General features: G+C 43.7%; 1 protein-coding gene and 1 pseudogene across 4 annotated transcripts in view; one reads left to right on the forward strand and one right to left on the reverse strand.

Annotated features, from left to right (window-relative positions):
* The window catches only part of CPNE1 (copine 1), a 261,443-nt gene that overhangs the window by 184,726 nt on the left and 63,976 nt on the right, over positions 1–12,741 (forward strand). For all 4 annotated transcript variants that reach the window (XM_063960168.1, XM_063960169.1, XM_063960170.1 and 1 more), the window contains 2 exons: positions 8,895–8,969; positions 10,444–10,515. In XM_063960168.1, coding sequence (XP_063816238.1) covers positions 8,895–8,969; positions 10,444–10,515 — 147 coding nt within the window. The remainder of the gene's footprint in view (positions 1–8,894; positions 8,970–10,443; positions 10,516–12,741) is intronic.
* LOC134898061 (5S ribosomal RNA) lies at positions 6,867–6,985 on the reverse strand (annotated as a pseudogene).

Below are 12,741 nucleotides of genomic sequence, written 5' to 3' on the forward strand. Positions count from 1 at the left end.
GGACAAATATTGCGCCAGGTCAAGAGATCCACAGGCAATAGCTGTGGACGCACTGGTAACTCCTTGGGTGTACCAGTCAGTGTATGTGTTTCCTCCTCTGCCGCTCATACCAAAGGTATTGAAGATCATACGGCAAAGAAGAGTAAGAACAATACTAGTGGTTCCGGATTGGCCGAGAAGGACTTGGTATCCGGAACTTCAAGAGATGCTCACGGACGAACCGTGGCCTCTACCTCTGAGAAGGGACCTGCTACAGCAGGGTCCCTGTCTTTTTCAAGACTTACCGCGGCTGCGTTTGACGGCATGGCGGTTGAACGCCAGATCCTAAAAGGGAAAGGCATTCCAGAAGAAGTCATTCCTACCTTGATTAAGGCACGGAAGGAAGTCACCGTGAAACATTATCACCGCATTTGGCGAAAATATGTAGCGTGGTGCGAGGATCGGAGGGTTCCGACGGAGGAATTCCAACTGGGTCGTTTCCTACATTTCCTGCAATCAGGATTATCTATGGGTCTCAAATTGGGATCCATTAAGGTTCAAATTTCGGCCCTGTCAATATTCTTCCAAAAAGAATTGGCCTCTGTCCCTGAGGTCCAGACTTTTGTCAAGGGAGTACTGCATATACAGCCTCCTGTGGTGCCTCCGGTGGCACCGTGGGATCTAAATGTAGTTTTAGATTTCCTCAAATCCCATTGGTTTGAACCATTGAAAAAGGTGGATTTGAAATATCTCACATTGAAAGTGACTATGTTACTAGCCCTGGCCTCTGCCAGGAGAGTATCTGAATTGGCGGCTTTATCTTATAAAAGTCCTTATCTAATCTTCCATTCGGATAGGGCAGAACTGCGGACTCGTCCGCATTTTCTCCCTAAAGTGGTATCAGCATTTCATCTGAACCAACCTATTGTGGTGCCTGCGGCCACTAGCGACTTGGAGGACTCCAAGTTGTTGGACGTTGTCAGAGCCTTAAAAATATACATTGCAAGGACGGCTGGAGTCAGAAAATCTGACTCGCTGTTTATATTATATGCACCCAACAAGTTGGGCGCACCTGCTTCTAAGCAGTCGATTGCTCGTTGGATTTGTAACACAATTCAACTTGCACATTCTGTGGCAGGCCTGCCACAGCCTAAAACTGTAAAAGCCCACTCCACAAGGAAGGTGGGCTCATCTTGGGCGGCTGCCCGAGGGGTCTCGGCATTACAACTCTGCCGAGCAGCTACGTGGTCGGGGGAGAACACGTTTGTAAAATTTTACAAATTTGATACCCTGGCAAAGGAGGACCTGGAGTTCTCTCATTCGGTGCTGCAGAGTCATCCGCACTCTCCCGCCCGTTTGGGAGCTTTGGTATAATCCCCATGGTCCTTTCAGGAACCCCAGCATCCACTTAGGACGATAGAGAAAATAAGAATTTACTTACCGATAATTCTATTTCTCGGAGTCCGTAGTGGATGCTGGGCGCCCATCCCAAGTGCGGATTATCTGCAATACTTGTACATAGTTATTGTTAACTAATTCGGGTTATTGTTAAGGAGCCATCTTTAAGAGGCCCTTTCTGTTGTCATACTGTTAACTGGGTTTAGATCACAAGTTGTACGGTGTGATTGGTGTGGCTGGTATGAGTCTTACCCGGGATTCAAAATGCCTCCCTTATTGTGTATGCTCGTCCGGGCACAGTACCTAACTGGAGTCTGGAGGAGGGTCATAGGGGGAGGAGCCAGTGCACACCACCTGACCTAGTAAAGCTTTACTTTTTTGTGCCCTGTCTCCTGCGGAGCCGCTATTCCCCATGGTCCTTTCAGGAACCCCAGCATCCACTACGGACTCCGAGAAATAGAATTATCGGTAAGTAAATTCTTATTTTTTTCTTTTCTTTTTTTTTTTATCTACGATCCCCCAGAGATGACTGCACACAAACGTTAGAGCACCAGCAGCCGGGGAGGACGTCTTGCAATTAAGTGCTGTGAGGAGTGGTGAGATTATTCACAATTGAACTGTCCGGCCAGACATTACAAAATATATTGCTTATCATAGCGGATTCCATTTGATGAATTGACTGTCACTTAGCTTCTGCTTTTATCCACATATATCACAACAGGGTGATTAACATCAGCTGTTCTAAGGAGACTGCAGCGTGATACATTGTTGTGCTTGCCTCCAAAGGGATACAATTAAGTGAGCTCAGAAGATATACAATGTAACTGAATCTCTGTCTAGCAGTATTCAATTTAGCAACAATGTTTTTTAATAAGTATATATTAAGCTGTAAAAAAAGGCCGGTGGTTGTGAATAATTAATACATTCTTATGTTTTAATAAATTGTTTATATCCAATTTCTGTGCACTGTAATACCAGTTCTTTTTTTCTTTTGATTTTATCTATCTAATAAGTGAGTAGCCCTATATTACTGGCTGCACATTAATTGGATTGATAAAGCGCTTGGTTAAATTCTCTATTTTGCTTAAACTAGCACTTGTGAAATGTTTTTAAGCAAAATAGGAGACATTGCCAGTATAAAAATCTATGTAGCACCGGCGCTATTGAGGGGGGGCGGAGCTACCTCAGAGCGGGACCAGTGTCATTTTGGCGCCTTCCTCTACTTAATGCATCAGCAAGCTCACACAGCTCCTCCCGACTCACAAGACATGCTGGTAAACTGATACAGGGTGTAGCAAAAGGGGGAGAGCCGCTATACTACACAATCTGTGTCCTCTAAGGACAAAAATCATTAGTGTTTCACTGTGATCGAATAAGCGGTCAGCCTCACTAGGGCTGTATAGCTGGGGTGTGATGGTCTCTCTCTCCTCTCATATCCAGTAAGGGTAGGCTTGATCATTATAACTGTCTGTGTGTATGTCATTGTGATTACTGTAAACATGGGTAAACTATGCAGTGTCTTCCACACCAGATTCTCTTATCTGATTCTGTTTCTTGTGAACAATGCAGCCAATCTTCACAGCTCAGTGAAGGGGCTGGGGGAGAGGTTCCAGAGCCCTCCTGGTTAGGTGGTTTACCTGCTGTACTCTCTGATTCAGATGAAATACAGGAGGATGGGGATGACTTTGATCCCGTTAGTGGGGATTCCGCTTCTACTCAGGGTATTGAACCCCTCATTCTGGCTATACAGGATGTGTTAAAGCTCCCTCTAGAGGACGCTGCGTCACAGCAGTCGTTTTTCTTTACAAATAACAAGCCTAATGTCGATTTCCCTGACTCTGTAGACTTAGGTGACCTATTTAAATTAGCCTGAAGAAATCCAGACAAAAAACACCAAGTGTCAAAGATTTTTGCACACTTTCCCATTTGCTACTGAAGGTAGAAATTCTGGGAAGAACCCCCGGGGTTGACGTATCAGTCTCTCCGCTGTCTAAAAAGGTGGTGCTGCCTGCCCCTGGCTCCTTTACCATAAAGGACCCTGGGGACAGAAAAATAGAGACTACACTAAAGGCTATCTACATGGCAGAGGCCGGTCATAGCGGGTTGCTGGATGATCCGTGCCATTCACACATGGGCTTCTCAAATTCAGGAGGGCCTCTCCGGAGGTATGCCTCTGATCACTACGGTGACTCTCCTGAAGCACATTTAGGACACTGCACGCGTCCTGTGTGACTCACTCAAGGAGATGGGCAATATTAATGCTAGGACTTCTGCCATGGCAGTGTCGGCGCGCAGGGCCTTTTGGTTGCGTCAGTGGATAGCAGACGCAGAATCCAAGCGCAGTGTGGAATCCCTCCCCTTTTCTGGGTATGGCTCTTTGGGGTTGAGTTGGATACGTGGATTTCCAAAGTCACTGCTGGGAAATCCGCGTTCCTACCCCGGGCTGGCTGTCCAGTCCTTTCGGTCTAGCAAATTTCAATCTAGAGCCAGAAGTGCCTCCAATGCGAATAGAGGCACCAGAGGTAAGTCAGAAAGACCTGCAACCACCGGTTCTCAGGAACAGAGCACCAGTTCTGCTTCCACAAAGTCCTCAGCATGACGGTGCCCGCCCACCCCGAGGAGATCTCGACTATGTCACTTCAGCCGCATTTGGGAAACTCCTTCCAGGATACCTGGGTCAGGGACCTCATTTCTCAGGTCTACAAGCTGGAGTTTGACAGTGCTCCTCCCAAATGATTTTTCAAATCAAGCTTGCCAGCTTTGGAGGATATGCAGGTTACGTTGTAACATGCCATCCGAAAGTTTGTCCAGTCCCACGTCATTGTTCCAGTACCAATACCACAACGAGGCAGGGGTCATTACTCCAACCTGTTTGTGGTACCAAAGCAGGACGGCTCGATACGACCTATTTTGAATCTAAAGTCTTTGAACCCTTACCTAAAGGTGTTCAAGTTCAAAATGGAATCTTTGAGAGCATTGATTGCGGGCCAGGAAGAACAGGAATTCCTGGTTTCCTTGGATGTCAAGGACGTCTATCTTCATATTCCAATCAGGCTTATCTGAGGTTTGCCCTACTGGACGATCACTACCAGTTCCAGGCACTACACTATTTTGGCCTGTCCATGGCTCCGAGGGTATTCACAAAGGTGGTGGCGGAGATGATGTTCCAACGCCGGGTCCATGCGGTCAATGTTGTCCCTTACCTGGATGATCTTTTCTGATAAAAGCAAGATCCAGGGAGCTTTTATTGCTTCATATCGAACACACTATCCAACTTCTGTCACGCCATGGGTGGATTCTCAATCTACAGAAGTCCCACCTGGAGCCACCTCAGCAGCTCCTGTTCCTGGGGATGTTACTAGATACAGTGGCCCAGAAGGTGTTCCTCCCGGAGATCAACGCAAGATCACTTCAGGAGATGGTCCACATGGTGCTCCGACCTGCTCAGCTATCCATCCATCTTTGCATCAGATTGTTGGGGAAGATAGTTGCCTCTTACGAGGCGATCCAATTTGAGAGGTTCAATGCCAAAATATTTCAATTGGATCTCCTAAGCAAGTCCGGGTCACATGCATTGGATGATTTGGCTGTCACCTCAGGCCAGGATTTCCATCCTGTGGTGGATGCAGTCCTCCAATCTCCTGGAAGGCCGGAGTTTCTGGATTGGACCCTCCTCACGACGGATGCGAGGATGGGATTCTGTCACCCAACAGGCGCAGTTCCAGGGCAGGTGGTCAGTCCACGAAGCCCTCCTTCCAATCAATATTTTGGAACTTTGGGCGATCTACAATGCTCTGCTTCAGGCCTCTCCTCTGCTTAGGGATCACACGATCCAAGTTCAGTCGGACAACGCCACAGCAGTGGCATACATCAGTCTGCAAGGAGGGACAAAAAGCAGAGCCTGCATGCGATAGGTGTCAAGGATACTCCTCTGAGTGGAAAGAAGTGCAAGAGCAATGTCAGTAATCTTCATTCCTGGTGTGGACAACTGGGAAGCGGTCTTCCTGAGTCATTACAATCTCCTCCCGGGGGAGAGAGAGGACTCCACCATCAGGTGTTCCAGCAGGTCATCCACCAGTGGAGCTGCCCACAGATAGACATGATGGCTTCTCGACTCACAAAAAGCTTCACTGGTATTGTTCACGAACCGGGGACACTCCGGCAAAAGCAGTGGATGCACTGACGTCACCTTGGCCTTACTGGCTGGTATACCGGTTTCCTTCGATTCCGTTGCTCCCAAGGGTGCTCTAGCGAATCAGAAATCAAGGAGTCCATGCAATTCTGATTGCCCTGGATTGGCCTTGGGGGGCGTGGTACGTGGACTTCTGGACATGTCCGTTGAAGACCCTTGGCCTCTACCACTAAGAAGCGATCTTCAGCAAGGACTGTTTGTCTACCCGGACTTACGGCGACTTCATTTGACGGCATGGAGGTTGAGCGGAACATCGTAGCTCACAAGGGCCTTTCCTGAAAGGTTATTGCTACCATGGTTCAGGTCAGGAAACCTGTTACATGAAAACACTATCATCCTAGCTGGAGGAAATATGTCTCTTGGTGCGAGGAACGCAAGTATCTGCCTGCAGAGTTCCACTTGGGACGTTTCTTACGTTTCCTGCAGGCTGGTGTAGATAAGGGCTTACGTCTGGGTTCCATTAAGGTCCAGATTTCAACCCTATCAATTTTTTTTTTCAGAAGAAATTGGCAGAGTTTTATCTACTAAAGGATAGTTCCGCAACAGGTTATTATTTCAGACATTGACCAATAATAGATCTAAGTCTGTGACCGACTTAAGGCTAACAATGTACAATGAGTGTACTGAACTAATTACACGTCGGTGGTGCTCCCAGAGTCAGTGGGTTTAAGCAACAAAACAAAAGAGGAGAAAGACTCTATGTTGGGGCACTCTTTGTCAAAAATTAGACACTAAAACTTAACTTTTATTAAACATAGTAAAATATAGTGACTCAGATATGAACAAAAAAACATTAATATGAATATTAGTGCATGTTAATAATGCTACTATTCTAAGAATATATAAGTGGAACGCCTTGGTGAAAATAATTTGTTATTAGTGCGTCAAACTGGGAAGAACCGGTCTATGATATGAAACAGGTTGTATTTTTTAATCCCAGCGGGATAATGACTCGGTTTAGCTGCTCCGTAATGTAAATGCTCCAAGGAGGGAGAAATGTCATATAGCAGGTAAAAATGTTGCCTATGTAGGTCCTTAAGCACCTGCTGCTCTTTGTTTGGGCAGTGGTGTTACCAAAAGGCATTTACTTCAATAATTGTTGTATAATTAGACTTTTTGCAACAGGCAAAAGACTGAAGATACGAGATTGCTGGTTTAGTGTGGGTGTGTATTTAAAGATGAAGCTATAGCATATTCAACAATCACAAAGTGAGGTATTTAAATTCAAAACGGATAAGAAGAAAGAAAAGATAGATTTAAAGAGAGGGGGTGTCTTACTTCTGCTGTTCAGCTGGGTTGTTTACTGCACCTGGTGTTCGCTGTTGGTCCCCCACACAATTACTGACCAGGCCTGCCACAGTTTAGCTTCCAAGATCGGACGAGATCAGGCGTATTCTGTGGAGTATGGCCGTAATCTGCTGAATGAGAGAGTATGACTACCAAGATGCTTCTGCTGTCCAGATTAGTGGATGAGAGAGCATTGAAAACATGCAAAGTATAATTGACTAGAAGAGAAAATGTAAGCTGTGTCTTAAACACATATATATGGTGATGTTTGACTGGTATTGTTGCTAGAGAAAACCTTCAATCTCTATGGTGTGAACATAGTTTGTAACCAACGCTGGTGTGTTTCTAAGAATCAGTCAACCAGCCAAACGAAGAAAAAATCTTAAAAGTTGGTGCTATTCAAAATTTGAAACAATGTTAGTTTGATCCTTATAGAGACTGATAAACTAATCACATAACCCTGTCAAACTAATACCCTTCAGGTATCAGTTTATTTATCAAGCAAGTTATTTTGCGTGCTTACAGAACCATAATTTGGCTGATGAAGTTAGTACATTTATTTATGTTGCAAAATGTGGTATCAGAAAAGATTTATAGTTTAAAGTCCATGGTAAGGAAAAGCTATTGTTACACCGTTATTGCATAATTGCTATGAGCTAATACACATCAGATGTCAAATTAGTTATCAAGCAAGTTATTTTGCGTGCTTACAAAAAATATATCATTATCTGATAAAGTTAATACATTTATCACTGTTGCAAAAAGGAGGTATCACGATGGTTTGAAGTCCATGATAAAGAAAAGGCTATCATTATATTGATATTACATCATTGCTATACTGGTGTTATATTTTGTTGCAGATATCGAGCATGTAATTAAGGAGATAGTTATATCAATAAGAGAAAAAAACAACAATAATAGTAGAATGAATATAAATCATAAGGCCCAAATGGGCGCTTACTAAACGGGCCGTTTGGTTAGTGGGACTGCGCAGCCCACTCCCACACAAGGGACACATCGGTTTAGTAAGCGCCCATTTGGGCCTTATGATTTATATTCATTCTACTATTATTATTGTTGTTTTTTTCTCTTATTGATATAACTATCTCCTTAATTACTATCCAACAGGCCTATGTTTCGGCAGCCTTACCTGTTCCACAGTCTCTGAAGGCGCACACTTTAAGATCGGTGGGCTCTTCCTGGGCGGCTGCCTGTGGAGTCTCCGCCTTGCAACTATGCCGAGCTGCTACCTGGTCGGGAAGAACACTTTTGTGAAGTTCTACAAGTTTGATACCCTGGCCAAAGAGGATTCCCAGTTTGGACAGGCGGTGCTGCAGCAGTCTCCGCACGTTCTGGAAGCTTTGGGACGTCCCCATCCTACTAAGTCTCCCCAATATCCCTTATGGATGTTAGAGAAAATAGGATTTTAATTATCTACCGGTAAATCCTTTTTTTGTAGTCCATAAGGGATATTGGGCGCCCGACTCTGGTTGTTGTATGTTAGTGGTGTGCTGGTATATGAATCTCACCACTCCTTATGTTCCTTCTCTCATATCTCACTGTATGTCCTTTCTCCTTCGGGCACTGTTTTACCTATAACTACCTGTGGGAGAGGGCATAGAGGGGAGGAGCCAGCACACCCAGTGAGGAAATTTAAAGTGCACCGGCTCCTTTGGACCCAGTCTATACCCCATTGTACTAAGTCTCCCCAATATCCCTTATGGACTACGAGAAAAGGATTTACCGGTAGGTAATTAAAATCCTATTTTCTCACAATGCTAAGGTCATTGTTTCCTCCCACATTCCAAATGTATACTGTTAGGTTAATTGGCTAGGGACAAAATGAAATAACCATGGTATGTGGCCTGTGTGTTCAAGTAGTAGAAAATATAGATTGTAAGCTCCACTGCACCAGGAACTGATGTGAATACTAAATATTGTCTGTAAAGGGTTGCCTAGTATGGGTGCACTGTATAAATTAATAATTACAATTTTTATAGAATTTGCCCATAACAGACTTGTATTAATGTGTCTCTAGATTGTGTCCAGTCGTAAATTGAAAGGGCCACTGGAACTGAAGAAGGGAAAACTTGCTGGAAAGGGCATGATTACCGTAAGTGGAGTGTATCCTGTGACCGGTCGCTAGAATAGCACATATTGCTATTCAGTTTCCCATCTGTTCTGTGTTTGAGTCCATTGTTTCCTAGCTCCGCCCATTACCAAGCACAGCTCTGGGCCATAGTAAGTGGACAGTGGGGAATTTGCCAACACCAACCAGGAGGTGTTACAGCAGCTTGACCACATATACCCCTAGGTAAGCCAGCTCCAGGTGCTTGTGTAGGAGCCCGGTGGGACAAATGTGCCATTGTACGAGCCTGGTGGTTGCAGGGAGTTACCCGCCTACAACTCAGTGGAAGGAGTGAATAACAGGCAGTTACCAATGGTGAGGTAATTCCTATACCACGGGAGTGTTGATGTAAGCTCACACTCAGTCACACAAGATGTAGAGCAGGGATGGGGAACCTTCGGCCCTTCAGCTGCTGTTGAACTACACATCCCAGCATGTCCTGCAACAGTTTTAGCATGGCCAAATAGCAAAACTGTAGCAAGGCATGCTGGTATGTGTAGTTAAACAGCTTGAGGGCCAAAGGCTCCCCACCCCTTATGTAGAGAGTGACCTTACTCCAATTTATACCAGCTGCCAATGTAAGGCCATCCGGTCAAAAAATAAATGGGAAAAAAGAAAAAAAATTTAAAAACTCTTCTCTGAATTCCCAAACTCCTCCACCATGTTCAAATGGTTGTACAAGATGGTATTCGTGTCCTAATTTCATGACATTCGACAAATGTTATCTCTAAAGACACCAGCTGTATGAGGAATGTTTGCACACAGCTTTAGCTTAGCATCCTTTTTCCTAGGTGCAGCTTTACAATGTCCCCAGGGTATGGCAGTGTCCCCCAGGTAGGAGGAAAGTAGCTTTTTGGTATTCTGTTAAATTCATATGTTTTGAATGTTTGATTCAAATATTTCCTATGGTCTTTGTTTATAAACTGAGGCCAATATGTTGGAGGACAAAGTTTTAGTTTGACAAATGCTCACAGGTGGTATAGCAGTGTCCCTCAGATGGATTTTGAGAAATAGATTTAACTGAATACCAAAACATTCCTTTTTATCTTGATCACAGTGCACTGACATTTAATCTCTTTTGCGATAGTACAATTATGGACTGCAATCCACATGCCTGTAGTACTTTATGAAATTCTGTCTATACTGTAATGACGTTTATTAAATCATTGTTCTCATCCTGAAATTGCTCCAGCCTTTTTACAAACCTGCCCCTAGAATGTACTATAGCTAGTCATGTGATTTAGAAAATGTATTGTCAACGAGGCGCTTAACAAATAGTAATTTGTTAATATTTTCATAGAAGCCATGTTAGACATAGGTTTTTGTTTTACGTTTGACTAGCTAACAATAAATGTACAACTTTATATTAAGTCAAATATGCTGTACAATCCAATTGTCTGAGTTTATGTAGTGTATTGTTTCAATGACTTGTGATCTAACCTGATTCTTTTTCTACCAGATCACTGCAGAGGAGATTAAAGACACTCGGGTTGTGATTTTAGAAGTGGAGGCAAGGAACCTAGATAAAAAGGTATTTTAATAAAATGCTGCCTATACTATATAGAATACTGATGAGCCAAGTTGAAGCAGACTGTACTCTTGTTCTTTCTCAATTTGAGCCACTGATAGTGTGACAGCCTCTGGGGCTACTAATTACACCAGTCTACTGAAAACAAAATGCATGTATAAAAGGCATTGGTCCACTGTATTTGCCATCCATAGATCTGGGGTGCATGTGGTATCTGACCACATTGTTTGAATAAAAATCAGAGGCTCTGTATGCACTGTAATAAACCATGGTGATTTAGTTCATATTTTGATCAAAACATTTAAGCTTGCAGCCCCCGTTAAGGGGCCCAATTTTGCTGAAAGTCCTACTGTAGCACCCAGAATTATAAACACATTAAAAGTAAACTTAAGTTATGCTTACTGGTTAAGAGCTCACCTGCACACTGGCTTTTAAAGGTAAAACAGTCACCACATCAGCTATAAAATACTGAGGAAATCCCCTGACACAAGTTGCACCTCAGTGTCGTGTCATTTAATCCAACTTGTCAGGTGCTTTCCTAGGTGGTGGTATAGTGGATATGCTTGGTGACTGTCTCACCTTTAAAAGCACATATAAGTGGAGGCACTCGCATTTGAATTCAGTTAGTTTATGGTCACTTCAACAATAAAAAAAAAAATGTGTAAATAAAGTTACAATGTGCTCTCAATTCTCCAGTAAAATAGTTTAAATTAATCCTGCTGCATTTTAACAATTCCAGAAGAAAAGAAACTGTTCTGTGCCAGCATGGTGCGGCATCTAAGACACCTATAATGTTTCTTTGAGGGCAACGAGAAAAAAAGGGTGTGACAGTCACATGGATGACTTGGATGAGCCGTTATCTTATTCACTTTTGCTGTACTCCTCTAAGAAAAATGTCCTCAATCTTTGGCAGACATTGACCAAAGGTCATTGACAAAGATCCACGGTCAGAACACTTGGGGCCAGATTCAAATGTTATCGTGGCTCCCGGCACCCGCCGGCAGCTATTCAATTGTTGCTGCCGATGAGCGCGAGAAGTTAATTGCAGCTCGCTACCCCCAGAGGTGGCGAGCTTAAATGCATGTAAAGTGACCAATTTGGGCAGCCAAACGTGTATTCACGCTCGCCTAAACCGGTCTCTAATGGGCGTGATCAGTACGAAAATTGGGGACAATTGAATATCTTACTGTGATCTCCCGTCAATTTAGACGGGAGATCGGGCGCAATAAAACAATTTAATTCCCCCCTAGAATTCCCGTATCACACCATGATAGCGCAAGTCAGGAGACTTTTAATTACGCAGCAATAAAGTTTACAAGAGTAGGCCTTGTTAAATCAGCTGCCTGTAGTCTTCTCAAGAAAAGGTGTTGCTGAGCCTTCCCACTGTAGCTGAAATATGAGGCGACCATGATAAGTCATTGGTAAGCTTAACTCCTAAAAACGTATTTCCACTGACCATCTCTTCCTCCGAGCCATTCAAAACTAATGGCCGAGGGTGGATTTCCTAGATTCCCTAAAATCTATCACTACCTCATTGGTTTTCTTGGCTGTTTAAAAGCAAATTATTATCCTCCCCCCACTAAACTAGCTGCTCCACCTCTAACCTATAGCGGTCCTCATCCTAATCACTAATCAAGCCCACTATCGTAGTGTCTGCAAGTTTTACAATTGAACTGGACTTTCTAGCAGCAGTACAATCAGATGTATATAAAAAGGGCCTTAAAACACACGCCTGAGGGACTCCTGTGTTTAATAAAAGTTCAGACGAGGGAAGCACCCATCTCGACCGAACGTGGATTCTTAGTCATAAAATTTAACTGCTAATTACACATGGGCACATCATAACTGATCTCTCCAAGCTTGGCAATTAACACCTCCGTCACCACAGTGTTGAACGTGGAACAATAAACTTGCATATGAGTCTCTATTTTCTTAATGACAGATCTTAATGGAAAAGTATAAGGACAGCATCCTTGGTGGATCTATTTGACCTATACGCAAATAGATCCATAGTTAAGATGCAGATACTGCACCTAGTACCCTCCATGAGTAACTCAGATCTAGAGAATACCAAACATACAAACAACTGAAAGGCAACTCAGATAAAAAAAGACTCTCATATGGAGACCATATCAGTCCGCTGTTTCAATGTATTTATTTTCGTCATCTTCAGGTGTCCCTGATGATGTGAACCGATGCACTGTCGCATTAGATTTGCATACAAGTCTT

This window comes from Pseudophryne corroboree, chromosome 3 (genome assembly GCF_028390025.1).
Source record: "Pseudophryne corroboree isolate aPseCor3 chromosome 3, aPseCor3.hap2, whole genome shotgun sequence".
Classification (NCBI taxonomy): Eukaryota; Metazoa; Chordata; class Amphibia; order Anura; family Myobatrachidae; genus Pseudophryne; species Pseudophryne corroboree.